Raw genomic sequence first — 23,249 nt, 5'->3', positions numbered from 1 at the left:
TTAATCCGAATCTCCCGGCTTGTTCTTTGGTGCCCGTTCCAGTTTGCTCAGTACTGAGTCCCAGAGACCCGACGGTGTCGTCATCAACCTGCCTTGGTGTGGAGCGGCTCCGCCCGAATACGGACCATTGTGTTTGTGTTTGGCCTGCTCTTTGGAGTTCAGGCTACTGTGTGCAGGGCTGCAGGAAACATTCTTGAGCATGCCTTTTAGAAAAGTTAGGGAGCACAACACAGTGCAGACATCCTGGGGTCCCAGCTCCGTGAACTTTCACACCTGCTACCAGTCACCCTGATCAAGCAGAGAACGGGTCAGCGCCCAGAAACCTCCCGGGCAGCCCTGCGGAAGGTCGTCAGCACTCCTCTTTCACCATCGATGGTTTCACTCGTTCTTGATCTTAATACCGTGGGGTCCTGCAGTGCATGCTCGCCTGTTGGAGAAGTTTCAGTTTTTTCAGAATGAAAAAAAAATTTCTTGAAGTACAGTTGTGTTCATCTCCACTGTACAGTAACGTGACTCAGTCACACACATACGTAGATCTGCTTTCCTGTTAGGCTTTATCACAGGCTGTTGGATACAGTTCCCTCTGTGATGCAGGAGGACTTTGCGGTTTTTCCATCCTGTGTGTGCCGTTTGCGTCTGCTAACCCTAAACTCCCCCTCCGTCCTTGCCCTCCTGGTGGAGAAGTTTTAAGATTCTCTTTCGGAGCAGTCCTCTGGGGGCAGGAGGTACTTGGGGGCAAAGACAGCTGTGTTGTAGAAGCTCTTGGCAGTAAACAAACATTTAAAGCCAGAGTTACCCCAAAATAGCATATGCGCATTAAAATCACAAACGAGAGTTGGGACATAAATATTAAGATTCCCTACATATTTCTAGATGATGTTTTAATTTCCAAAAAAGTGTCGCGGTGTCGCGGTGCTTTTTTTTGGGGGAGGTAGATAGCTTTTATTCGCCACACTAACTTTTGGGGTAATGTAACGATTAAAATGAGCAGAATTGAAAAGATCCAGCTTCCGTAGCATGTGATAAGGGCCAGTGGTTGTGAAAAGGTGTAAGGAATGATAATGCATGACGCGGCTTTTGATGGACCTCTGCCTGCATACCGGTGGGGCAGGTGCCAGGATGGAATTTGGGGACCAGGCGGGGGGTGATGCTCAGCCTCAGAGACGCTGCTGATCGGAGATCCGGAAGGGGCGTTGTGCTTGACGGCCCCTCCCGCCCTGGGGGTGAGGGCGGCAGCTCCCCTTTGGTTTCTGCACACTTTCATTTTCTGCCCCACTAGCCTGAAAATGCATTCCTGCGCCTCCACGTATTTTTTTAGTGGCGTAGGTAATTATTCACGAGAGCCCTGAGGAAGAGCTACAACCAGCAAGAAAACCGGGATTGCAGTATCACCACGAAACTATTTGGACATTTTGCACAGCGTAGAGAATGCGAACAGGAATTTGAAAGATAAGCTGTTTAGACTTGGCCCAGGGCCACATGTCCCTATTTGGTGGGATGGGAGACACACAGAATCGTTAAAGGGAGGACATGTGAAAGGCCTCTCTCCCACCAGAAGCAGGAGGAAAAGCAGAAACTTGAGGACTTCACTCCGTTTGACTTATTTCCAGTAGGCCTTCCTGTGGAAGCCGAGCCACAGTGAGCAAGTCAGCATAAGGCATTCCTCCCCCTTCTCTCTCCCTCCCTCCGTCTCTCTCTCTCTCTCACACACACACGCAGAATAACTAGCAGTTGGCGTCCTTGGTTAAGTAAAAAGTCTCTAAACAGAATGAGCCCGCCCCTCTTCCTGCATCCCCACCTAGAACTCACTTTAATGTTGAGAAGCGCGTTCTCTTGGTCCAGAGACGGGAGACAGCCCAGAAACAGGCTTTATTTCAAGTGAAACTCATGCGTCCATCTCTCCCCTTCCTTCTTGGGCACTAGTACCGTGTATCCTGAATCTTTGGGAATGTTTAGAACTGAGCATCATTTCTTGCATTAATCCCGATGGGTTGATGCTCTGGAAACTTAATTGGGGCATGAAAGAACATTCAAACGACTTGCTTTGTTTTATATCATGAAAAGTATAGAGATGCGTGCAGAATATAAGGGGTATTTGATTTAAGATGGACTTTGTTGTGCCTTTTGCATTCTTTTTCCATCGTCTTATTTGAGGGTAATTAAAGTTGACCCCCGATGTTGATGTGTGTGTGTGTGTGTGTGTGTGTGTGTGTGTGTGTGTGAGAGAGAGAGAGAGAGAGAGAGAGAGAGAGAGAGAGAGAGAGAGAGAGAGGCTTCACTGAGAACCGATGTACATTTTTCTGTAAATCAGCTTCCACTTGGAGGGAGCTTATTATGCTCCTGTGGTACATGATTGGCAGTCAAGATTGCTTGGTTTTCATGGCGTTTTTCTATGGTTATACATTATGAACGATGCTGCCTCCCCCCCAGCGCTGTTTAGGGTTCTCTGACACTCACTGGTCTGGGTGACCCTTCTCTAAGGTGGACCAAGACCCCCAAGTTTTTGGCCTTGGGATCTTCAGCCACATTTCCCGTTTCCAAGTGGACACTGTCTTGGTGACCAGCTCCACTGGCTGTGAATCCTTAGGTCAAGCATGTGCCCCTGGGAAGATAGCACAGGCATCACTCTGCGCCCTTTGGGCTGGTTTACTTGACCTTGAACTCCAGGGAGAGGAAAGATGTGAGTTCTTCCCACAGAATGTACAAGTTCTTCCTGTTCTAGAATCTGAAACAGATGGGGCGGGAGCTCTCTGACGGTAACCCAAGAGCTTCCCCACTTTGGGAAAAATGAGCAGCCCTCAGACTCGCTCAGACGTGCAGCCAGGAGGAAGCTGCTGGAGTCTGCGGGATGCCTTCTGTCCTTTGATTTCACCGAGAGGTCCAGATGCAGAATGTAATTCCTCAGGAAATCATGAAATTTGTGACATGGCCTTTAGCATGTTAGGTCATCAGTGGAATTGTGAGGCTGAGTAACTCATGCGGTTTATTTGCCCTTTGGAGAAATAATTCATAATGGGGGCTTGAGACTTTCATTCATTACTCAAGGCTTTCATTAATGAGCTATTTCAAAACCAGACATTACACCCGATTGAAAGGGACACTTGCAGCGTCACTGGTGTCCTTTTTAGCTGTGCACCCTTGAATGCATGGCCAAGATGTCTCTAGGCACCAGGGCGGTAGCCAGCCTGAGCCATTCTGCGACAGCTGTTGTACAGGGCCAGCATAGCGATATTTCAAAGCAGATTTTATTTAGCAAAGTAAATATGCCTCTCCTGATTTTTGTTTGTTATTCTAAAAATTAGTTTTGTGTTTTAAACAGAGCCGTTTACATAAAAAGCTATAGGCCATCCAGAATACAAAACAAAAATCATGGTTTCAAAATGCATTTTATCCTAAAAAGTCAACAATAATTTAGATATTCTTAGAATTATCAATTCTTTGAAAATGTTTTAGGGCCATAAATGGTAATAAAATTTCCCACCAGAATAAAGCTGATAAAGAGGCATGAATGCCTTTTGTCTGGGATTAAAAAATTTTTTTTTTTTTTTTTTTTTGCTTGATATGAGCTGGTGGAGCAGGGTGAGGGTCCTTTATTTCTATCATGGGGCTACAATAAGGCTTTCGTCCTTTTTCTCATCTCAGATTTCCCCCCGTAGTTGTCATAACCTGAAAAGTTGTCCAGGGGAAAAGTGTCGGCTGGTCAGTCACACTGGCTGGGTGTGGTTCTGGAGCAAAAGCTTGAGAAGGAGCTTGACCTCAGCCTCCACAATTGGGGCCCTGTAACCTCTTATCTGGGGTCTCCTGCAATTAAGGCCTGTACTGATAGCTTAAGGGAACCGTTCCAGGAAATTCATTTTTACAACCGCCCTCAAAGTGAATAAAGATAAGCTGCTGAGATTTTATCCATAGTTCAGAAGAGAAAAACCCCAGAATCACGAAACAGCAGTTTTTCAGCTTCAGTCATTAGATGCCCATGCGTCCTGAGGTTTTGAAGATGCCGTGATTGAGCCGTGGTGAGAAAAGCCCATGTGCCGTCCGGACTGCAGCTGGGACCCCCAGCTAAGCCTGGTGGTGGGCGGACATTTCCTAAGTGGGTCAGGGTCAGGGTTCGCTTAGCCGGATTGAGTCTTCCTTCTGGAATCGGTCGGAGTGAAGTTTAGCTGCGATTAAAGAGCAGAGGTGGCGTCCCCTCGTGGTTCAGCGGGTTGTGGACCCGACGTCGTCTCCATGAGGTTGCAGGTTCCACCCCTAGCTTTGCTCAGTGGGTTAGGGATCTGGTGTTGCCATGAGCTATGGTTGCAGATGGCTCGGACCTGGCATTGCTGTGGCTGTGCTGTAGGTCACAACTGCAGGTCCAATTCGACTCTTGGCCTGGGACCTTCCATATGCCCCAGGTGCGGCCATTAAAGAAAAAGAAGAGCAGACGTGGGTTCTGGACCCGGCTCAGGAAGCAGGAGCCTTGTGGGGACAGGACAGCCACAGGGGGAGGTCACCTGGAGCCCTGGCCACGCAGGCCTGCCTCACCTGTTGGGCTTTCCAGACCTGGCGGCCCAACCTCACTGCTTCAGGCAGCTCCGGGGACCCAGCCCCCCTTCCCAGGCTGGTCTGGGGACTTGGAATGGTCCCCTCGGGGACGTTTCCCACGGTGCTGTGATGTACTTCATGTGAGCGGACACGGCAGTGTCTTGGCTCATCCTTTAGGGTCATTATTTGAGGCTAATGAAACGAACTCCACCCCCGACAGCCATGGAACGGCCCATGGCAACAGTTTCAAGAGGCCCGGCTGCGAGCACTTTAGCCGCTCCAGAACTGGGGTGGCTGGAACCCTGGACGGGGTGTCATGGTTCAGTCAGCGCTGTTCTTTATGTCTCCTGCGGGTTTTACAACAGACAGGCTTGCAGGTGAAACGCAGGCTGAGCGCGAGGCTCCGGTCCTGCTCGCCCAGTGCCCCGGGGTACAGGGCGAGCACGCAGGCAAAGGGCCACGAGAAACGTGGTGAAGCCTCACCATAGAGGCATATAACCCACACGTCCCGGGGTCAGAGAGGCGGTGACGTGGAGGACGGCGTGTCTCCTGGTGGCCCCGTGTTTTGGAGGAAGTGCTGGAGCACAGGTGTAAGATTTTGGCGTCATTGTTTCGGACGAGTCTCAGTGGTCACCCCAACCCAGATACTGAAGCAAAAAAAAAAAAAAAAAAAAAAAAAAATCCATTCTGTGCACATGGATTGATCTAAAATGTTAAAAGGTGACAAGAGTGCATACTGAGAATTGCCTAAAAAGCGAGTCAGGGAAAGAAATGGATCTGTAATCTCTGGAGTTTGGGCTGTTGTGAATTGTCCCCGTTTCCAAAGTACAAAATTAAGAACAGCTTACTGTCTTGGAGGCACTTGTCCGGATTTCATTTTATAAAATAAGTATCTCCAGATGGAGTGGTTTTAAGCAGAAGATCTCCAAGGCAGTGGAGCTCAGACTTGGGTATATTGTCAAAAAATAGACTTCACATGATCACGATACTGTTTATAGTGTGGTTTTATTTTCCAGAAACGATGTCATCTGAAGCAGAATTAAGACGTACGTTTTATCTCAGATTTAGTATCGAGCTGCTGATAAGGCTCCTTAACTAAATTACTCCTATCACACCCCTTTTCATCGATCACAACATCGAAGTCCATTTTGGTTTCACATGTGGGTCCTTCTAAGGATATTGCAGATGTATTAAGCATCACCACATGCTTGTCTTTGAAGGCGTTGGCCGTTTTCCATGACAGAAGTTGAAGTTGAGTTTATCTCAGCCTCGTCCTGGTGTGTTATGTCACACCTCTCAATTCAGTTTTCACATCTGTAACACGGGGATGGTGACCCGTGTCTCGTTAGATAGGATGGCTGGTTGGCTGTCGCACCCTTTGGGCGTTTGAACACTAGTCCGCGTGACATACTTGGAATCTTTTTCTTGGACTTGAATGTTAGACTCCAAGTGGGAAACGAACTCCGAGGAACAGACATTTTGTCGGTGAATGTCCTTTGATCATGCATATGCTTCAATTGAGTTGAAAAATCAGTTCTTTAAGGTTTGGGCTTCTCCATTTGTTTCCCTTCTGCACAATGTCTTGCACCTGTCTGGGTGCCTGGGAACGTGAGGGACAAAGCATGGACTCTGCTCCCCCCAGCCCTCAGTCTCCCGCGGTCTCAGGTCTGAAACTCTTGAATTGAGTGTCACACCGTCACAGGCTCGTGACTACGGGTGGCATCCTCTTATACTTTGAGGACGGGAGAGTCCGTTTCTGAAAGGGTCCCTGACAGCCTTTCCTCTCTGGACTGAGTGACGTTTTGACGTGTCCTAGTCCAGCGTTGCTGATTTGTCTGTTAGGGCAAGAGAGATGGGCCACAGAGCAAGAACGGGACCGCCCGGTAGGACAAATCCAGATGGCGCCTGTTTTGAGGTCACTCCTAATAAAAGCATAGGACTTTTCCCATAAATAGATGAAGTTGCCAAAATCATTTTCGTTCAATTATTGACTCAATTTGCAAGTGTTCTTCTATTTATTTACCGATGTTTTCTCTTACTTCCAGGGCGGTTGTGCTGGCTCTGGGTGCGGGAAATGTGACTGCCACGGAGTGAAGGGACAGAAGGTGAGTAGCCCACATCAGACGACAAGTCCTCTTGAATCACCATCATTGCGGCTAGACACCTCACTAACACAACCAAAGAGTCCGCAAGTCACGTTTAAGCCTCATTGCTATTTCAGTAATTCCCCCAGAGCAATAAAATGAAGCAGAACCAGGCTTAGCAATAGTTTTGAGGACTCTTAACAGCTGTTGCCCCAAGATAATAATTATTGGTGGCAGTTAACATTAAAAAAAGTGAATTGGTTTTTTTCTCCTTTTTTGGCTCTAGAAGGAACAAGTGTCTTAGCAGGAAATCTGTTGAGTCCATGGGATTCTTGGGAATGGGTGCCTAAGAACTAAACTTTGCCTTTTTCTGAGAGAAGAAAAAGTTTCTACTGAACTTGAGAGCTTTCTGTTCAAATGAGTATTTTTAAACAGTTTTGAAATTCCTGACGTGCTCATCCAGATTTATTTACAGAAATAGTAAATATTTATTGTTTTCCAGATGTAAAGTTATAACTGTTTTGCTAGCAAGTGCTTCTCTTCTCCGCCGCTCAAGCATCCCAGACCTGGGTGGAAGTCCTTTGCTCTCGCAGGCAGCTTGGGTCCGTGGCTCTCAGGGGTTTGGAGAGAGGGTTTTACCTGGGACAGTGCAGCACCCTACAGCTGTCTGGGGCTCACCGTGGAAACGGGGCACGGATGTGAGCCAGCGTGGCCGGGGGCCAGGCAGTGGGACAGGCGGCCGCCTCCGGGGAGGCAGGGGCCCCGTGGACCAGCGCCCGCTTTGAGGGAGGTGGAGCTGTCCTTCGGCTGGACCAGGGCGTGACTCCTTCTCCTGCCCTGGCCTGCCCGGGGCTGATGGAGTAGACCTTTGAAATTCAGCAAGTTCCACCTTACGGAAAAATGTCTCACTTCTTTTCAGCCATTTGCTGTAGCACCAATGTTATTCTTTAAGAAAAAAATAGGGAGTTCCTGTCGTGGCGCAGTGGTTAACGAATCCGACTAGGAACCACGAGGTTGCGGGTTCGATCCCTGACCTCGCTCAGTGGGTTAAGGATCCCGCGTTGCCGTGAGCTGTGGTGTAGACCGCAGACGTGGCCTGGATCCTGCGTTGCTGTGGCTGTGGTATAGGCTGGCGGCCGCAGCTCCGATTCGACCCCTAGCCTGGGAACCTCCATATGCCATGGGTGCGGCCCCAGAAAAGACAAAAAGACAAAACAAAACAAAAAAGGCTGACAGTGGGTGGCGCCAGCCTCACCCGGAGGGCTGTGGGGGAAGTGAAGTTGGTGGAGGCATCTCCATGCCTTTCACGACCCGCGTGGTCTCCACACACTGTGAGGCCCCTCCTCGGGGAGCTGTTGCAGCCAGTTCCGGGGAGCATGCTCGGGAGCAGAGGCGAGTACGTGCCCACACCGCAGGCACTCCTTGGGGGGCGTCTGTCTAACTTGATCACACACATCCGCAGCCGCGCTAACCAAGAACGCGTTCGAACCACGCAGCGGGGCTCTTCAGACGTCACACGTGGGACACGAAGACCTGTGTCAACCCCGCTTGCTTTTCTTGTAACTTAAAGCGTCAGGTTTGGAGCCCGGCAGGCCGAGCGGGCGTTTCTCGCTCGGAAAGAGAGCGAGTCCGTTCCACCCACTTTCTTTCTCTTTTTTTGTCTTTTTAGGGCTGCACCCATGGCATATGGAGGTTCCCAGGCTAGGGGTCGAATGGGAGCTGCCGCTACAGGCCTACACCACAACCATAGCAACGCCGGATCCCTAACTCACTGAGTGAGGCCAGGGATCGAACCCGCGTCCTTGTGGTTCGCTACTGCTGAGCCACAACCGGAGCTCCCCCACCAACTTTCTCGATTTCCACTCCCTCCGAGGCCGAAGGCCCAGTGGCTCCCCAATGGCTCTGGTGCTCCTCAGACCTCCTGTCCTGTCCCTGTGTCTTCCAGCCCGATTCATTTACTGTTCGCCCCCCATCTACCCACTGTCTCTAACAAGGTGGATTTATCCTGGAGTGTGTAGTTCTCTGAACGTTTGTGGTTGCCTTCATGACCTGGTGACAGCTCGTCAGCGACCTGGCCCACGTTAGTTCAGAGCTGGTGACACATCTTTAAAGAAGGCAGGTCACATCTCACTCCCCCCGCTCCCCCCGCCCCAGGAAAGGGTCTTAGAGTCCCTTTTCAAATCCGAGCATTGAGGGAACCTGGCTATGGCTGCCGGTGCACAGCTGAGGCCAGGCCTGCGCTTTTCAGGACACGGGAACACGCCCTGTAGGCCTGCCCCCTGCTTTGGGCCACGGGAGGCTGAGCCGGGAAGGTGGAGGAGACAGAGTATTGAGACATGAGCCCTTAGACAGGGCCGCCTTCTCGTGAGGAAGGCTTGGGCCCGCCTCCCACTGCGGCCAACCTTGGCCTTGAAGCTGGAAAGAACTCCCCTTGGGCCTGGGCTGGCAGGTGTGGAGTCCTGTTCTTCCCACCGCCAAGCCTCCGGAAGGTTCCCTGGCAAGTGGATCCAACATCCGAGACCCAGGGCCTCTGGGATCCTTCGTGGCTTGACCTCGCTCCATCTCCACCACGGCCCGCTTTGGGTTTTGAACGTTATTTAAAAATGAAGACTGTTCACAGTATAACACGGGCAAGCTTCAGCTTCAACCCTTCTGAGTTCGTGTTTTAAAAGCTGTAATTATCGCATGGATTCAGAAGGCCTCTTGAAATTCAGGGGAATAGCTGCATGATTTGGTATTGCATCCTTTTCACAGAAATCAGAGCTCCGTCCTTCCTCCCTTGGAGCAGCAGTATTTCAGGCCCCGTGGTTCACATAGCATGAGGCGGGAAGAGCGCCTTCCTGCTGCTGAAAGGAAATTTTAAACTTCCACCCATTGTCTTGGACGTGATGTTGAAACAATCAGTTTAACGATGGGAAACTCCCAGAGCTTTTGACGGAGCTGGCCCTTCAGATCTGCTTCCATTTCTCTCATCCCAAGGTCAGATAACAAAGAAATGTATTCTTGGCTGGCACGTCAGCAGGAGAAATTGGTTTTCCTCTCGGCCCCCCCATCCCCAGGCGAGCTCTAGCCATGCTCCTCAGGCGCACACGCTAAACTAAAGGAAGGGTCGAGCATCCAGTGCTCCAGACACAGGCCTGCTTCTGAGCTACTGACCAGTGTTTCCAGTTTTCACAGGCTTTATTCTGCTCTTCTCCGAAATCTGACGGTTCAGTGAATTTTGACTTGTTTTTAAACATAGGATAGTAGAAGCCACCTAGCTCCCAGAGAGTTCAAGTTACACAACTGGGACAGAGTGTCAGCTGCCTTGAGAAATTTGGAAATCATTGTTTCTGAGACATGTCCCCTTGAGAAACACTTTAGCGTGTTGGCTATTCAGAATTCGCCAGTGGAAGTTGGCAGAGCTCCGGGATAAATTGCCAAATCCCTTTTGGCGGGGGCCTCCCTTCCGTGGAGATATGATTAATTGCTAGAACGTCTTATAGTCTCCACACATCATGAGTAAATGTCAGTGCCGTAGGTCCTCAGTCGTTTGATAACCCACAGCGAGCAGTATAACACGAGGCATCTTGTTCTGGGTTCACGCGTTGGCGTCACGAGCGTTTGCGGGCTGGCAGTCTTTGTTGAGCTGTTGGTGTTCCCCCTGCCCTGGCCGGCCGTGCGGATCTTCAGATGCTTTCTCTAGGTAGCTCATTTGGGTTTGTGCACGTGGTTTTGTGTCTCTCCGGAGCGCTCAGCGATGCGGGAATGTGATCCGCTGACGCTGAGTGGGGTGTGGAAGGCTTGCCTACTCAGAAAAAGCCAAAAGTTAAGCTCTTCTTTTGCTCAATAACCTGATTTTCGCAACTATTTGCGGTAGGAGGAAATGGAAGTTACTCCCAGGAGTTACTCTGCCACAGGCTTGGGAAGGAACCATTCAGACTTTTCCCACAAGAGGCCTTTCCAGTATTTTGACAACAGGGGCCCATATATATGTAAAGCGATTGTTCCAGAGTCTAGGACCCTGCAGTGTCCAAAAAAAGGGAAGCTTCAAGTTACCTAGGGAGGTGAGAGAGCTGCACAGGAAAGAAGTCACAGGCAGAGAGGCAGTGACCAGCCGAGAAAACAGGTGTTATTCTGAGAAGGCAGTGACCCTGGAGGCCCAAGAGCATAAATAAAGGGCCAGCCTCCTGGATGGGGTAGGATTCGGGCGTGGCACGTGCTCCCTCATTCTTCAGCCTCGCCTGGGGATGGGGTAGAGGATCGGGGCACTGGTCACACGTCTGCATGATGGTAGGCGCTGGCTTGAACTGCACCGATCAGAGGAAACAGCTCCTGTGGGCAGGTGAGAAATGCCAGCGAACTCTGAAGGTAAATTAACAGAAAAGCTAAGCGTCAATGAGTTACAGCACATCCATGGAATGAAATACTCTTTACACCTGCAAAAATAAGGTAGACTGATTGATACATAATGATCTGGGGAAATCGCCAAGATTTTCATCTTTGGCAAAGTGATGAAAAAGCAAGCTGCAAAGGCACTGTATAATATGATTGCCTTTGCGGTTTAAAAACTATATGTGTATAGGAGTTCCTGTCATGGCGCAGCCAAAATGAATCCGACTAGGAACCGTGAGGTTGTGGGTTCAATCTCTGGCCTTGCTTAGTGGGTTAAGGATCCGGCATTGCTGTGAGCTGTGGCGTAGGCCGGCAACTACCCCTAGCCAGGGAACCTCCATTTGCCCTGAAAAGACAAAAGATAAATAAATAAGTAAATAAATAAATAAAAACGGGAAAAAGAAAAAATGCCAGCGAAGCAGAGGTTTGAGAGTCCCTAGTGGAAGTGAGTCTTGAGTGGGTCTTTCCCAAGCCTCAGTCCGGACTGTTGTATTTCTAAGGAATGATGAGAACCGCGTGGGTATCTCGTCCTTCTCAGAGCACCTGCACCTGCGGGTACCCGGAGCCTGGCCCGCGCCGGGTGGAGCGAGAGCCTGTTCTCCTGCTGTCTACTAATTAGACCATCTGTAAATCACAGCTCTCTGCTCGCACCCGCTCATCAGATGGCGCGGTCCCAGACTGCGTTCAAAGCAGAGAGCTTTGAACATGGAAGTACTGTCTTTTTGTCCAAAACACGTTCCTCTTCTGACTTGAAAGGGCTGGTGGAGTCTGGCCAACCTGCAGTGACGCCGTTCATGGCCCCGGAAACCTGGGCTGCGGCTCACCTGGCCGTTGACCGCCTGGGTGTAGTTGACTCTTTCCATAGACCTCCCACGTCAGGCCTCCTGGGTAAGCCTGTCTGTCCACATCTTATGTTAGATCATAACCTCTGCTTCCACACGGCCGGTCCCGGCCAGGGCAGAAGCATCCCGGCTCTGGGGGCTCAGCCAGACCAGCAGGGCTTTCTCAGGGGTTACTCTGAGGGGTAGGAACCAAGTATTCTCAGTGCCCTTTCCCCAAGGTCACGCGAAAGAGGGACGCGCGTGTGCGGAGAAGTCCGTAAATCTAATCGTGTCTAAACACAGGAGGAGAGGCTGCCTTTTCCCGCCTGCCTGACTGTGCGCCGTTGCACATTTTCCACGGGGGCCGCCGTCGCCAGAGTCCCTGCGGTGCCTGGGGAGCAGTTTAGGCTTCACCTGCCGTCTCACGTCCTGGCTGTTTTGGGGCCGTATTGCAATAAGCGTCAAAAATGCCGGGGATCTCACCTTCCTTTTAACGTAAAGACTCTTACCTCCTCCAAGATCGTAAATATTGAGACTTCTTAGTCGCCATTAAATCTCAAGTAAAATTCCTTTTTGAGTCGGGGGCTATATTTTATTACCATTTTTTGAGAATTCAGTAGCCTTCAATGTATACAGAAGTTTATTTCGTGGCTCTTTTAATTTACACATGGAAATTAAAGAGAGTGCATCATATGTTGCACTTTATGTATCGACTGGCTTTTCTCTTTTCACATTGTTCTTAGAATCTGTGTAGAAGTGATGTGTGAGACCTCAAGGATTCCTAAAGAACAAGTTTATCTTTCTGTTATTTTTTTATTAGAACATTGAATGTTTCTTTCCCATAAATTTACCCATTGTTCCAAATGTTAAAAGTGTCATGTTTCTTCTTAGAGATTTCATTTTTTTTCTGAAGTCAATGAAAGGGAATAATTTGGTGTCAACTCCTTGAAACTTTGGAAAATTAACTGATTTGGATGAATAAATAAGGAATGACTAATAATAACAACAACTTATTTACTAAGCGCTGCCTCTGTGAAAGGCGCCACACCAAGTCTGAATTACTGAGGCTTTCAAAATCGAGTAGGTTTCAAAAGAATTGTCATTTTCTTACTTCTAAGCTGTTCAGTATATAAAGTCGAAACAGAAAAAAGCTCTGCTTACTGGATGTCACATATTAGGAGGTTTATTTAATAAAATTAAGATTTGTGTAGTATATTTGAAACTACCTGTGTTATTTTTTTAGAGCATGGTTGATTTACAGTGTTGTGTTAATAATTTCTGCTGTACGGCATAGTGACCGAGTCATACGTATACACACATATATATATATTTTTTTTTTCTGATACCCTCCTCCATCATGGTCCACCCGCAGAGACTGGATAGAGTTCCCTGTGCTGTACTTGTGCTATTTTTGGGACCCATGGAACCCTTTATTTTCGAGCATCCCCAAGGCGCAGGAGCATCCAGCTCAGCCTCTCCCCAAGGATGCTCCCCGGACCACCTTGAAGATGGCCTTGGCTGTCCCCTCTGGGATGGAACCCAGAAGCACGTTCCAAGGACACCACGTCAGGGACCTGAGCTGGGGTCAGATTCCCATTCCCGGACATCTCAGGACCTTTACTAAGCTTCGGAACCTTCAGGCGCATCCAGCTGAACGCAGATGGTTTTCCAGACTCACTTATCACAGACTCCTTCGATTTCTCAAATCTGGGACCGCCTGTAAGGATGCGGTACTGAACGAGAACCTAGTGAGCCCACCATTAGCCAGCTGAGTGAGCCCATCAGGTCGTTCTGACCCAGGTCTCCTGAGACAAAGGGAAATGACCTTTGACCTCCCATTTCCCTGTGTGGCTAAAAGGGTCTTGTGAAAGCTATGGTGCCCAGAAGCACTTGGGACATTTAAAATGTCCTACGTGTGTGCATGTCACGTTGGCAGTAGCCGAGCTTTGAGGTTGGGATAAATCCGGGGACAGGGCTTGCTGGCTGGTCCAGGTGGACGTGGGCTGCCCAGCTGAGACTTTGCAACTGGCTGAGCAAAACCAGAGCAGGCTGGTTCCACCCAGACAGAAGCTCTCCTGGCACCTAAAGTAGAAAGATGTTGGGATGTTTTAGAATCGCAGGACCGTCGTCGAGGAGCTTGCTTGTAGCTTTTGGCTGCTTTTTGGTGGAGAAAAACGAGACGCATTCACTTGGGAGGTCTGTCTGAAACTTCATCCAGTTTCTGGTCCACACTGTAATAACTTTTATCATCCATTTCCAGACTCATTATCTCTTAAAACCTAAGGGGAACCCACTCTCCCTTATGCTCTCTCTTGTCCCAAATACCTCTAGGTTTTTGTCGTCGACCGCTTTTCCTGACACGCATGTCATTACAAGCATTGTCCAAACGCCTTTCCTCCTCCGGCAACCTTCCTTGTTCGAGGTATTTTAAAGGGAGACCTCAGAAAAATGTCACTTTAGTTTTGCCGTAGCACGGAATCCAGCCCAAGTGTCCACTGTAATCCCTGGGGGCCGTGGCGCCCACCGCGGGTCTGAGCTGGGTGTGGGGGTGAAGGCACGCTCTTCCCCCCTCCCGTGTTTTTTCTGGTGTCTCGCGATGCCAAGATTTTTTCCAGATGTCTCCTATTTCCTATTTCCACATCTTGCACGTGACTCATCTTCTGGCAGGATCATCGTGAGAACTCACTTGGGTTCCCACATTCACCTACTTTTGTCTTTTTGATAGTTCTTTGAACACAAAGGGGTTTTTCAAAATATGCTTGAATCTAAGAGTAAAGTGTCAACAGTATACCATAGGGAAGCCATTAAAAACAGACCCATGCTAAGTGGGTTTATTTGATCCTTCACGCAAGGCCCACCGTGGATGTCTCTGTGTGCTTTGGATGTTGCTGAAATGTCCCCCCCCCCCGCCCCAGTACCGTGGGGGGCAGTGAGCCCTGGCCTCCCTCTCGTCTCCCCGTGTCTCTCCCAGACATGAAATCTGCCCCTTTGCCCTGTGCTTCTGAGGCCTGTTAAGCTCATGCTAATAATGCTTAAAAAAATGATAATGATAATGTTAAAAAAATCTACATTTTTGGCTTTGTGACTGTATCTGGAACACATTCCCTCCAGCACAACTTTAAAAATAGTGCACTGATTCTGTTTCCATGTTTAGAAGGAGTAGTAGAAAGCCCGGTGTCTTGACCGGAATCTGGTGTCCTGTGACTTACAGCCCGGCACCCCTCGTGTGAGCGGGCGCTGTCGTCAGCGAGCCGGGGCCTGGCCGTGCTCGTCTTGACTATTAATGGAGAAGATTATTTACTGTAAATATGATCCTGACAAAGCATCGGTTGGCAGGGCTTTAGCTTTCTCTTGGAAGACGCAAAATGAAGCTGGTGTTTTAATTCAGGATCAGAGGCTCAGCATCGACCCTGACAAATGCAGTTGGGTTTTCTTCCGGGGGGTCGGGGGGATGTCACGAGCCTTCAGAACATGCTTCCAGATGGAGGGCACTGGTGGCGCAGGCTGGTTCTGTGGGGTGGGCTGGCCAGCGGCCTCCACAAAATGGCATTGCCAGAACCTCATCCTTAGGAAGTGGTTTAGCACAATGTGCAGTTAAACAGAGGAAGGCTGAGTCAGTAACGAGGGGACCAGATGGCTGTGGAGGCCGGTCCTCTGCGCCTTTTTCTTCCCTTGGGCGAGGCCCCGTGTGAGAGGTTGACCTGCACAGCGTATCCTCGTGGGGCTTCGCCTGCCTCTGTGGCCATGTGGCTTTAGAAAAGCATGATGCTGATGAGGCCCCTGGTCCAACTGACCCTCGACCTTCTCCCTTGGGCATCCGCCTGAGGGGCCGAGTCTCCGCTCACCCCTGAAGTGCTGCCCTGATATTCCTCCTGGTTGAGAGCCCCTCTCAAGGTCACCGTCATCAGTGGGAGGCGGGGGTGGCCTCCTGCTTGTAGACCACCCTGCAAAGAGCTGGAAGATGCCCTGGGTAACGAGGGAGCCATGCAGATTCTCTCCTTCATGTCTGGTTGGAGCTTGAGAGTTTGTCCAAAGAACTTTTATGGGCATCTCATCGTGGCAGGTAGCAGCCAGGGGTTGGTTCCCTGATTCTAGATAAGAAATCTGTGGCTTTAGGCTTGGGTGATCTCTGAGGTCTGTCGTGTCTGGCTTGACTGTGGAAGGGTTTTCCCCGGATCGGTAAAGGAATATGCAGTCTGTCCCCGGCGGAGGCAGCGAACGGCTTATGACACCCATCCGCTTCCTCCACTCTGAGGGTCCCGTTGACTTTCTGCCTGGTGGTGGCTGAGCGTGGATGGGCTTAAGGCGTGGTTGGCAAGACGGACCTGACCCCTGTCCTCACGGGTGGGACAGTCCCAGGCAGAGGAAAACTGTAAACTAGCATCACCACCAATGGCCCCCGACCGAACCCTCCGCTGCGCCCCGAGGGAGTCAGAGCTGAGCTGGAGTCTCGGGTCGGGGAAAGGCAAACTGAACCCCAGGTCCCCCGCTCAGGACACATGAGTTAGGCTTCAAATTTTGATTCCTTGTTTCTTGTCCTGTTTGCCCTGATATTGGAAAAGGGCACTTTGAGGAATGACCACGGACAGCCGTGCCCCCTGCCCACTCCTCACTTCTTCCTACAAGACCCCACGTACAAAAAGGGCCATTTTCAAGAGGGTGAGGCTGTTTGGCCAAAAGCAGGATGGGTCTTTCCGGAAGCCCTCGGGAGTCACTCGAAGCTGAGCAGTGGGTCGAGGGCGAGGGTGGGGGGACCTTGCTCCCCGGCCGGGTCTGCCAGCCCGGAGGCTGGGGAGCGAGGCGTGTTGTTCTCCATCCACCAGCTTTGCTCCTGGCACGGCCCCCGCAGGCCTCCCGCCACGGCTGACGCGGGCGGCGCGCCTCCGGTTCTGCTCCTCCCCGACGAGGAGTCCGCGCCAGAGCTTTGCTGTCCAAGTGCAAACACAGAGGCACTTGGTGCAGGGCCGCACAGCCTCGTTGGAGGCTGGACCACACAGGCTGAGGCCTGGGTGCGTCGGCGAGGCCGTGACCCCACATTGCAGGAGGCCTCCTGGGGGCGTCCTGGCTGTCTGGGCGCCGCGTTCCCTCTGGATGATGGGGACGCGCAGTTCTTGCGAGAGACCCCGACCTGCCCGCCCGTCGAACGCCTCGCCTGCCAGGACGGAAGTCATCTGTGGCTGGGGGAGAACTTCCAGAAAAGCTCACTGTAACATTCTGAAGGACGTCTGGGGGTCATGGGGTAGAACGGTGCTGTTTTTTACAGGCAGTGGATGGCTGATCTTCGCTGAGGGGCAGGGATGGGGGCCGAGGTCTCGGGGTGCAATACCCACCGCCCCCAGGGCTCTGAAGACTCAAGGCCGCCTGTAGGCTTGGCCTGGGCCGGTGTCACGCTTCCCCGTGTGGGCCACACGCCGATGCCCTGTCCTCTCCGTGGAGCAGTTCTGATCTTTGTGTTCCTGCCACCAGACATCCGGCTCCTTCCCCATGACGGACTGGCTTTGCTGTCTCCGCTCACCTGCAAGGGTGCACCTGCTTCTCGGTGTGGGGCCACGTGGCACGCCTCCGGGATAGGTTTTCTGCGGCTTTCTTCCTCTCTGTCTCTCCCCTGCACGAGTGGACACTGCCCCCCCCCTACAGACACGCACTTTTTCCCTAGGCTCCTCCCCTTCTCCCCCCTGTTGGGTTAGACACAAATTGGGGTTCCTTTCTTAACATGAAGGAAAAAAAAAATCCAGGCATTTTAATTTAAAGTTGAAAACCTCCCACAGGAAGGATGTGAACTCTGAACTCTAGAACCATCTGAATGGAAATGCCTGCTATTGGGAGTTCCCTTGTGGCCCAGTGGGTTAAGGACCTGGTGTTGTCACTGCACTGGCTCGGGTCACTGCTGTGGCACAGGTTTGATCCCTGGCCTGGAAACTTCTGCGGGCACAGCCAAAAAAAAAAAAAAAAAAAAAAAGAGAGAGAGAAAGTGAGAGATGGCTACTATTTCTGCTGGCAGGTCTTCCCTGTGGATGCCAGAAGGTTCTTTAGAGCTTTGCCACACCCGGCCTTGCTAGAGTGAAAGGTCGTTTCACCAAAAGGAGCCTTGGTCTGCGGTCAGTGTCAGGATGCTCCCCTGACCGAGGTGGAGGCAGGGCAGGCCACGGGCTCCTACTTTACAGGCAGACACTTGCTCGGCACATGCGTCCTCGGGGATGTATTGGGAGAGAGCGAGCGAGTCGGCAGCGCTGGGCTAACGCGCGCCCATCAATCCCTTTTGGAGCCTGCGGACTCGGAAGTGAACGTCTCTTGATTGCCCTTTGCCGTCTGCTTTTTCTCCCCCTTTTCCGCTCGGAAAGCTCCCGGGCTGCCTGCCCCGCAGGGCCCGTGGCTGGCGCCGGGCTCCGCGTGTCCCTCGGCGCCTCTGCGTGTCCCCCTCGCTCCCCCGTTCAGGTCTCTGTGTTTTGTTTCCAGAAGTTTCCTTGGGGCCGGGAGGGGGCGCGGGTGCGGCCTCACTTTCCGGAAAGGGCCCTGACTTTCTGAAGGAGCGGCTCTGGGGCGCGGGCTCAGCGCGGGGCCGGGGCGAGGGCCTCCTGGTCCGTCTTCGTGCCGCCCGAGCCCGGAGCCGAGACGGGGCGGTCGGTCGGTAACACTGAGGAGACGAATGCGAGGACCCGTTCCTGCCCTTTCTTTCGAATCTCACTTACTTGCGTGCAGTTCTGGTCTTAACCCAAACTCCCTGCCTTTAATTTAAAATAAGAGTTTCCCCACGTGGGGGCTGTCGGTCGTCGGGGGCCCTGTTCCCTCCAAGGCCCCCCGCCTCCTGGAGGGACCTGAGGTCTGAGGCGGAGAGAAACGGGGTGAGCATCGGCTCCCCATCCTGCGCCTCGGGTGATGCTGCAGGTTCATCCGCTCCGGGAGGAGGTTTAAAATTCTGTTTCTTAAAACAGGATTTTGCCTCCCTCGGTGACAGATAAGAACACACACCTGCCCCTTCCACGCTCACGATACAGGCTCCTCTGCAGGGGTGTCATTTAGTGACCTTCTAGAAGAGGGAGGGGGCCTCGTTTCAGAAGCAAATCCTGGTCCTTTACTCAGCGGTGGTCAGGTGCGGCTGAGATGCTGCTCTCCTCAGGGAGGGCGTGTCCTTAGCTGGGCCCCTCCTTCCCTGTATCCCTCGGGGAGGGGGCGACCCTGGAAGGGAGCTCCCGGAGCCCCAGGGGGCCAGGTGACTGCTTTAGCGAACCAGCCGGGCAGGGCGAGCTTCCATATGCCGCAGACCTCGGGTGGGGCCCTGTCACCACCGCATTTGTGACTCTGAAATGCCAGGTCCAGCGAGTCCCTTACGGGGGCCGTCCGGCAGCTGATGGATGATGACTTACCCGTTTCTTCACAAAAGCTGCTGATTCTCCCCCTGGAGAAGCGCTGACTTTGGAAACCTATGGATTCTTGCAGGGGTGCCTGGGGGTCCTGTTGGCTGGGAATTCCTGTGGGAGCTCAGCGACTTCACAGAGTTGACAGTTTTCTCTCTGAAGCAGGGAAGGCCACATGTGGACACCGGGCTGGTCAGCCTCCTCTTGCCAAAGAGAAGCTGCCCCTGTCCTGGTGCTGATGCCCCAGATCCCAGAGGGCAGAGCCCGAGGGCGGGTGGGCAGCGGGTGTGGCCTGGCTTTTCTCTTCAACCCCCGCCCCACCCCCACCCCAGCCTGTCTCTAAACCATTCACCCACTGGGTCGTTTATCTTCAAACTGATTTTTTAAAAATTTATTTTATTTTTATTTATTTATTTTTTAAGTATTTGATTAAAAAATTAAATGCAATATACAGGGGAAAATGCCACACATTTTTAAATTCTGTAATCTGTCATTTATTTTTTATGAGCGTGTTAATACCTCCCAATTTCCAAACTGTAATGCCAGCTTGTGCGTTTCTGCAACTTAGCTCCTAGCCAAAGACAGCATAGTTTAGTCTGTTGGCATTAAATAATTTAGAAAGAAAAGCAAGAAACTGTCTCATCAATCATACCTTTAAAACCTCTGCAAAACAGATCTAGTAAGGATGGCACTCAATAAAGTGATACTGATTTAATTTTTTAAATCATTTGGCCACACCCTGGGTTATCTTTGGAAGACAGGTTGCCTGTTTTGTGAAGAACATGGAGGGAAAGGAAGGTTGTTTTAAGTATTAAAAAAAGAGCGATTCATATATGATACGATATGTTCTATGCTAATTATGCTTATTTTGCTGACTGTGCAATATAAGCTTTTATCTATTCAGTGTGAAAATCAATCTTGACCCAAAAAAATCCCCTTCAACATCTTTTGCTCAGTTTCTTTCCTTAAGTGACCATGTTTTTTGAAAGAACGAATGGTCCTTCCTGCAGGTAGGTTACCATTCAGTTACTCATTAGGATTGACTTGACCCCAGCTTTTCACACGAATGAGGTGAAGCTGACCGTGGGCTTCATAAAAGCTCCAGCTTTGCCAGCGTTGTATCGTGTATCTTGTCATGTTTTAACTTCCTTGGAGCTGTTTGGATCTTCCAGATTCTGAGCTTGATGAATGAGATCTTGACATTATGGCAGCCTGTGCTGAGGGACGTGTCATTAGCCATGTGACACAGTCAAGGAGCTTGGCTGGAGGGAAAGGACATCATTTGGGAGCATGCAAGCACGTGTGTGTTCTCAGATGCTTATGGAGGGCAAGGAAGACGAGGGTCCTGGGCCCGCTTCACCTCAGCTGGACGAGCTGGTGATGTGGTGACCTCACCGAGACCCAGGCTGACACAGGAGAGTGCACAGAAACAGCGTGCTCTGGGCGAGAAAAGAATTCACATCAAACATACTCACTAGGAAAACATACCTTGTGCACACTATAAAGGAGGAATTTCTTCAACCTGTCCTGTTTTTTAAATGCTTGAGAAATTCTTATTTGCGTGTGTCAAGCTTAGCCACCGAAACAAGAGTGACATAACTGGCAGGTCATGACAGGAGCGGGGCAGAATCAGTGTGTTCTGATTCGCTTTTAAAATAGCCTGTGGCTTTACAGGAAATGCAGTTGACCTGATGGACACAGAAATCTTATTAAAAAATGCAAAATAGCTGTGTTTAAATTGATCACTGTCAGGAGAGTTTAGCTCCTGATCATTTGGTCAGTGTTTCCGGCGATGCAGGGTGACTCTGAAAACTCCGTCGAACCTGAACCTTGAAAGAATCTTGAGGGAGCAGGAGGGATCCTGAATTGCACAGGGCAACACGGATTTTCAGAGTCTAAGTGACTGGTGTTGGAGGCGGGACTGAAATCTTTTGGTTCCTAAGTCAAAATTCTTTGTCCATCGCACACCGTTCTCCACCTATGATGGGACATTAAAAAGTAGGGTTCCCAAAAGCTCTGTCTGCTAACCCAGAGCTGAGATGTCTGTTTTTACAGCCAAGTTTGAAAATAGGATTTCTAAACCTGAACCCTCCTGATAGGTTTATAATCCTTCCTTGGAATCAGTACTACTTTGTGTTTCTTTATTCACTCATGAAATATTAGAGAGCGCCCACTATGTGCCACCTGTGCCAGGTGCTAGGGGGTCAGGGGATGCCCCCACCAGGGTACCTGAAAAACCCAATTTTAATGGATAATTGCATCTCACACATTTCTTTTAAAGAAAAAATTTTTTTTTCTTAATTGCCAATTGGCGGTTTCTGTCAAGGTTAGACCTAAGGAATGTCTCGCCTGCTTTTTCTATTAGTAATTGGAAGCATTATTGTCAGGATATATTTCTTTTGCATTTTTCAGATTTACTGTTAGCACAGACAAAAAAAAAAAAAAAAAAAAAAGAAAGAAAAGAAAAACCATAAAAACCTCTGTGACCTAGATTGTGGCATTTCCTGACTTTTATGTGCCCTAATTTTGTTCAGGATGCACGCACTTCCAGGACCCTGTCACACACCCACAGTCATTTTCAAGCTCAAGTTAATAACATCCTCAGCTATGGTAACAAGAAAACCCTCCAAGGACTGTTTAGGCATTGTGCACTAATTGGTATTTGTGAAATTTGCTGATAACATACACTACATCTCTTTAAATCTCAGGGTTGTTGCTTTAGAGGTAGTGAAAATGAAGCAAAGTGTCTTTTTGAGAAAAAGAAGTCTTTCTTCTTGCCCCAAAGCAGCTGACCTCTTGTTTTGTTTTCAATTATGTTTGTTCTTGCAATCTCACTCCTTCCTCACACCGTTTTAAGTCAGGACGTAGGATTTCAATACATCTCATGGAACTTTAAGACAAAGAAAAGCCACTTGTGCTGGTGAGTAAAAGTGCGATTTTGCGGGCAGGTTCCCAGTAGCTCTTAGGCCTCTAGGTGACCTTGAAGGTGGTTTTGTGCAGCTCTGTGGACCTCAGACAAGGCCCCCCCCTGCTGAGCCAATCCCAAGGTGCTGCTGGCTCTTGCCCCCTACTCACGGAAGTGTGCAACACCCACAACCTTCCAGAGCCACCATGCGTGAGCTTCCAAGCTGAGGTTAGGGACCATTTACGTCTGTACTGTTCTTCTGCTTTAAGGTATTTTTTAAAACGTCTATACTGAATATAAGGCAACAGGTTTAGGCAGAACATTCATGATTTTATTTTTATGAGAGCCCCCTGTCAAAAAGATTATTATCACCTTTGGGGGAAGCCCTTATAATTTGGGTGAATGTTTTCCCCTCATAAATGTCAAAAATCAGGAGGATGAATGATATTCCCTTAAGTATGTTTCCTATAAACTTGTTGAGAGGGGACCAAGAGAGAGCCTTCAAATAAACTTTCCTGGCAGTGGGATGTTTAGAAATTGTTTTTTTAGAGACCTTCCTAATAGCATATCTGTACCTGTTCTATGCATGTTTTACAGGATTTAATTTTTTTTCAGCATTCACTCTTTCCACGCAGTCATTTAGAAAAGCGAATTTACTTTCCCCCCCTGTATTATTGCTAGATTCCAATACTCTTAGTTTAAAACATGGATGAAAAAAGCAATTCAAAAAATATCCACAATTCACAGTATTTCTGGGTCACAGCATTTAGCTGTCACTTAATAGCCTCAGTGTTCAGGTTACTAGTTTTAGATTTAATTACATTTTATATTCTAATTAAAATTCTTTCCCTTAGAGTTCTATTTCAGGCCTTAAAAAGCTGATTTCTCCTAGCCGTGCCTGCACTAAAAGCTTCAGAAGCATTAGATTCTTAATATTAATGTATTAGGATAATGAATATTGAAGAAGAAGAAGAAGAAAAAAAGCCAAATGCTTCAGGGATCCACTGGGAGAATTTTAATTCTTTAAAAAAAAAAAAAAGTGTGGTCCCATAGTGCCCTCTAGTGTCAGGAAGCCAGAGCCCCTGGGGGCTCCCCTTGCACCAGCCCTTCCAAAAGCTTGTGCCTCCTTTTCGGCTCTTAATTGGACGGGATCAATTAGGTGTAAAAGCTTCCTCAGATCAGTTTG

General features: G+C 49.8%; 1 protein-coding gene across 1 annotated transcript in view; it reads left to right on the top strand.

Moving 5' to 3' along the window:
- Nucleotides 1-23,249, top strand: part of COL4A1 (collagen type IV alpha 1 chain) — a 139,267-nt gene that overhangs the window by 49,275 nt on the left and 66,743 nt on the right. Inside the window, exon 2 of the mRNA XM_021065910.2 lies at nucleotides 6,570-6,629. Within this exon, the coding sequence (XP_020921569.2) occupies nucleotides 6,570-6,629 (60 nt within the window). The remainder of the gene's footprint in view (nucleotides 1-6,569; nucleotides 6,630-23,249) is intronic.

This window comes from Sus scrofa, chromosome 11 (assembly GCF_054392235.1).
Source record: "Sus scrofa isolate SSC_HxYL_T2T_F1_AM1 chromosome 11, Sscrofa_HxYL_maternal_Yorkshire_Landrace_v2.0, whole genome shotgun sequence".
Lineage (NCBI taxonomy): Eukaryota > Metazoa > Chordata > Mammalia > Artiodactyla > Suidae > Sus > Sus scrofa.
This window is presented reverse-complemented; position numbering and strand designations above follow the sequence as displayed.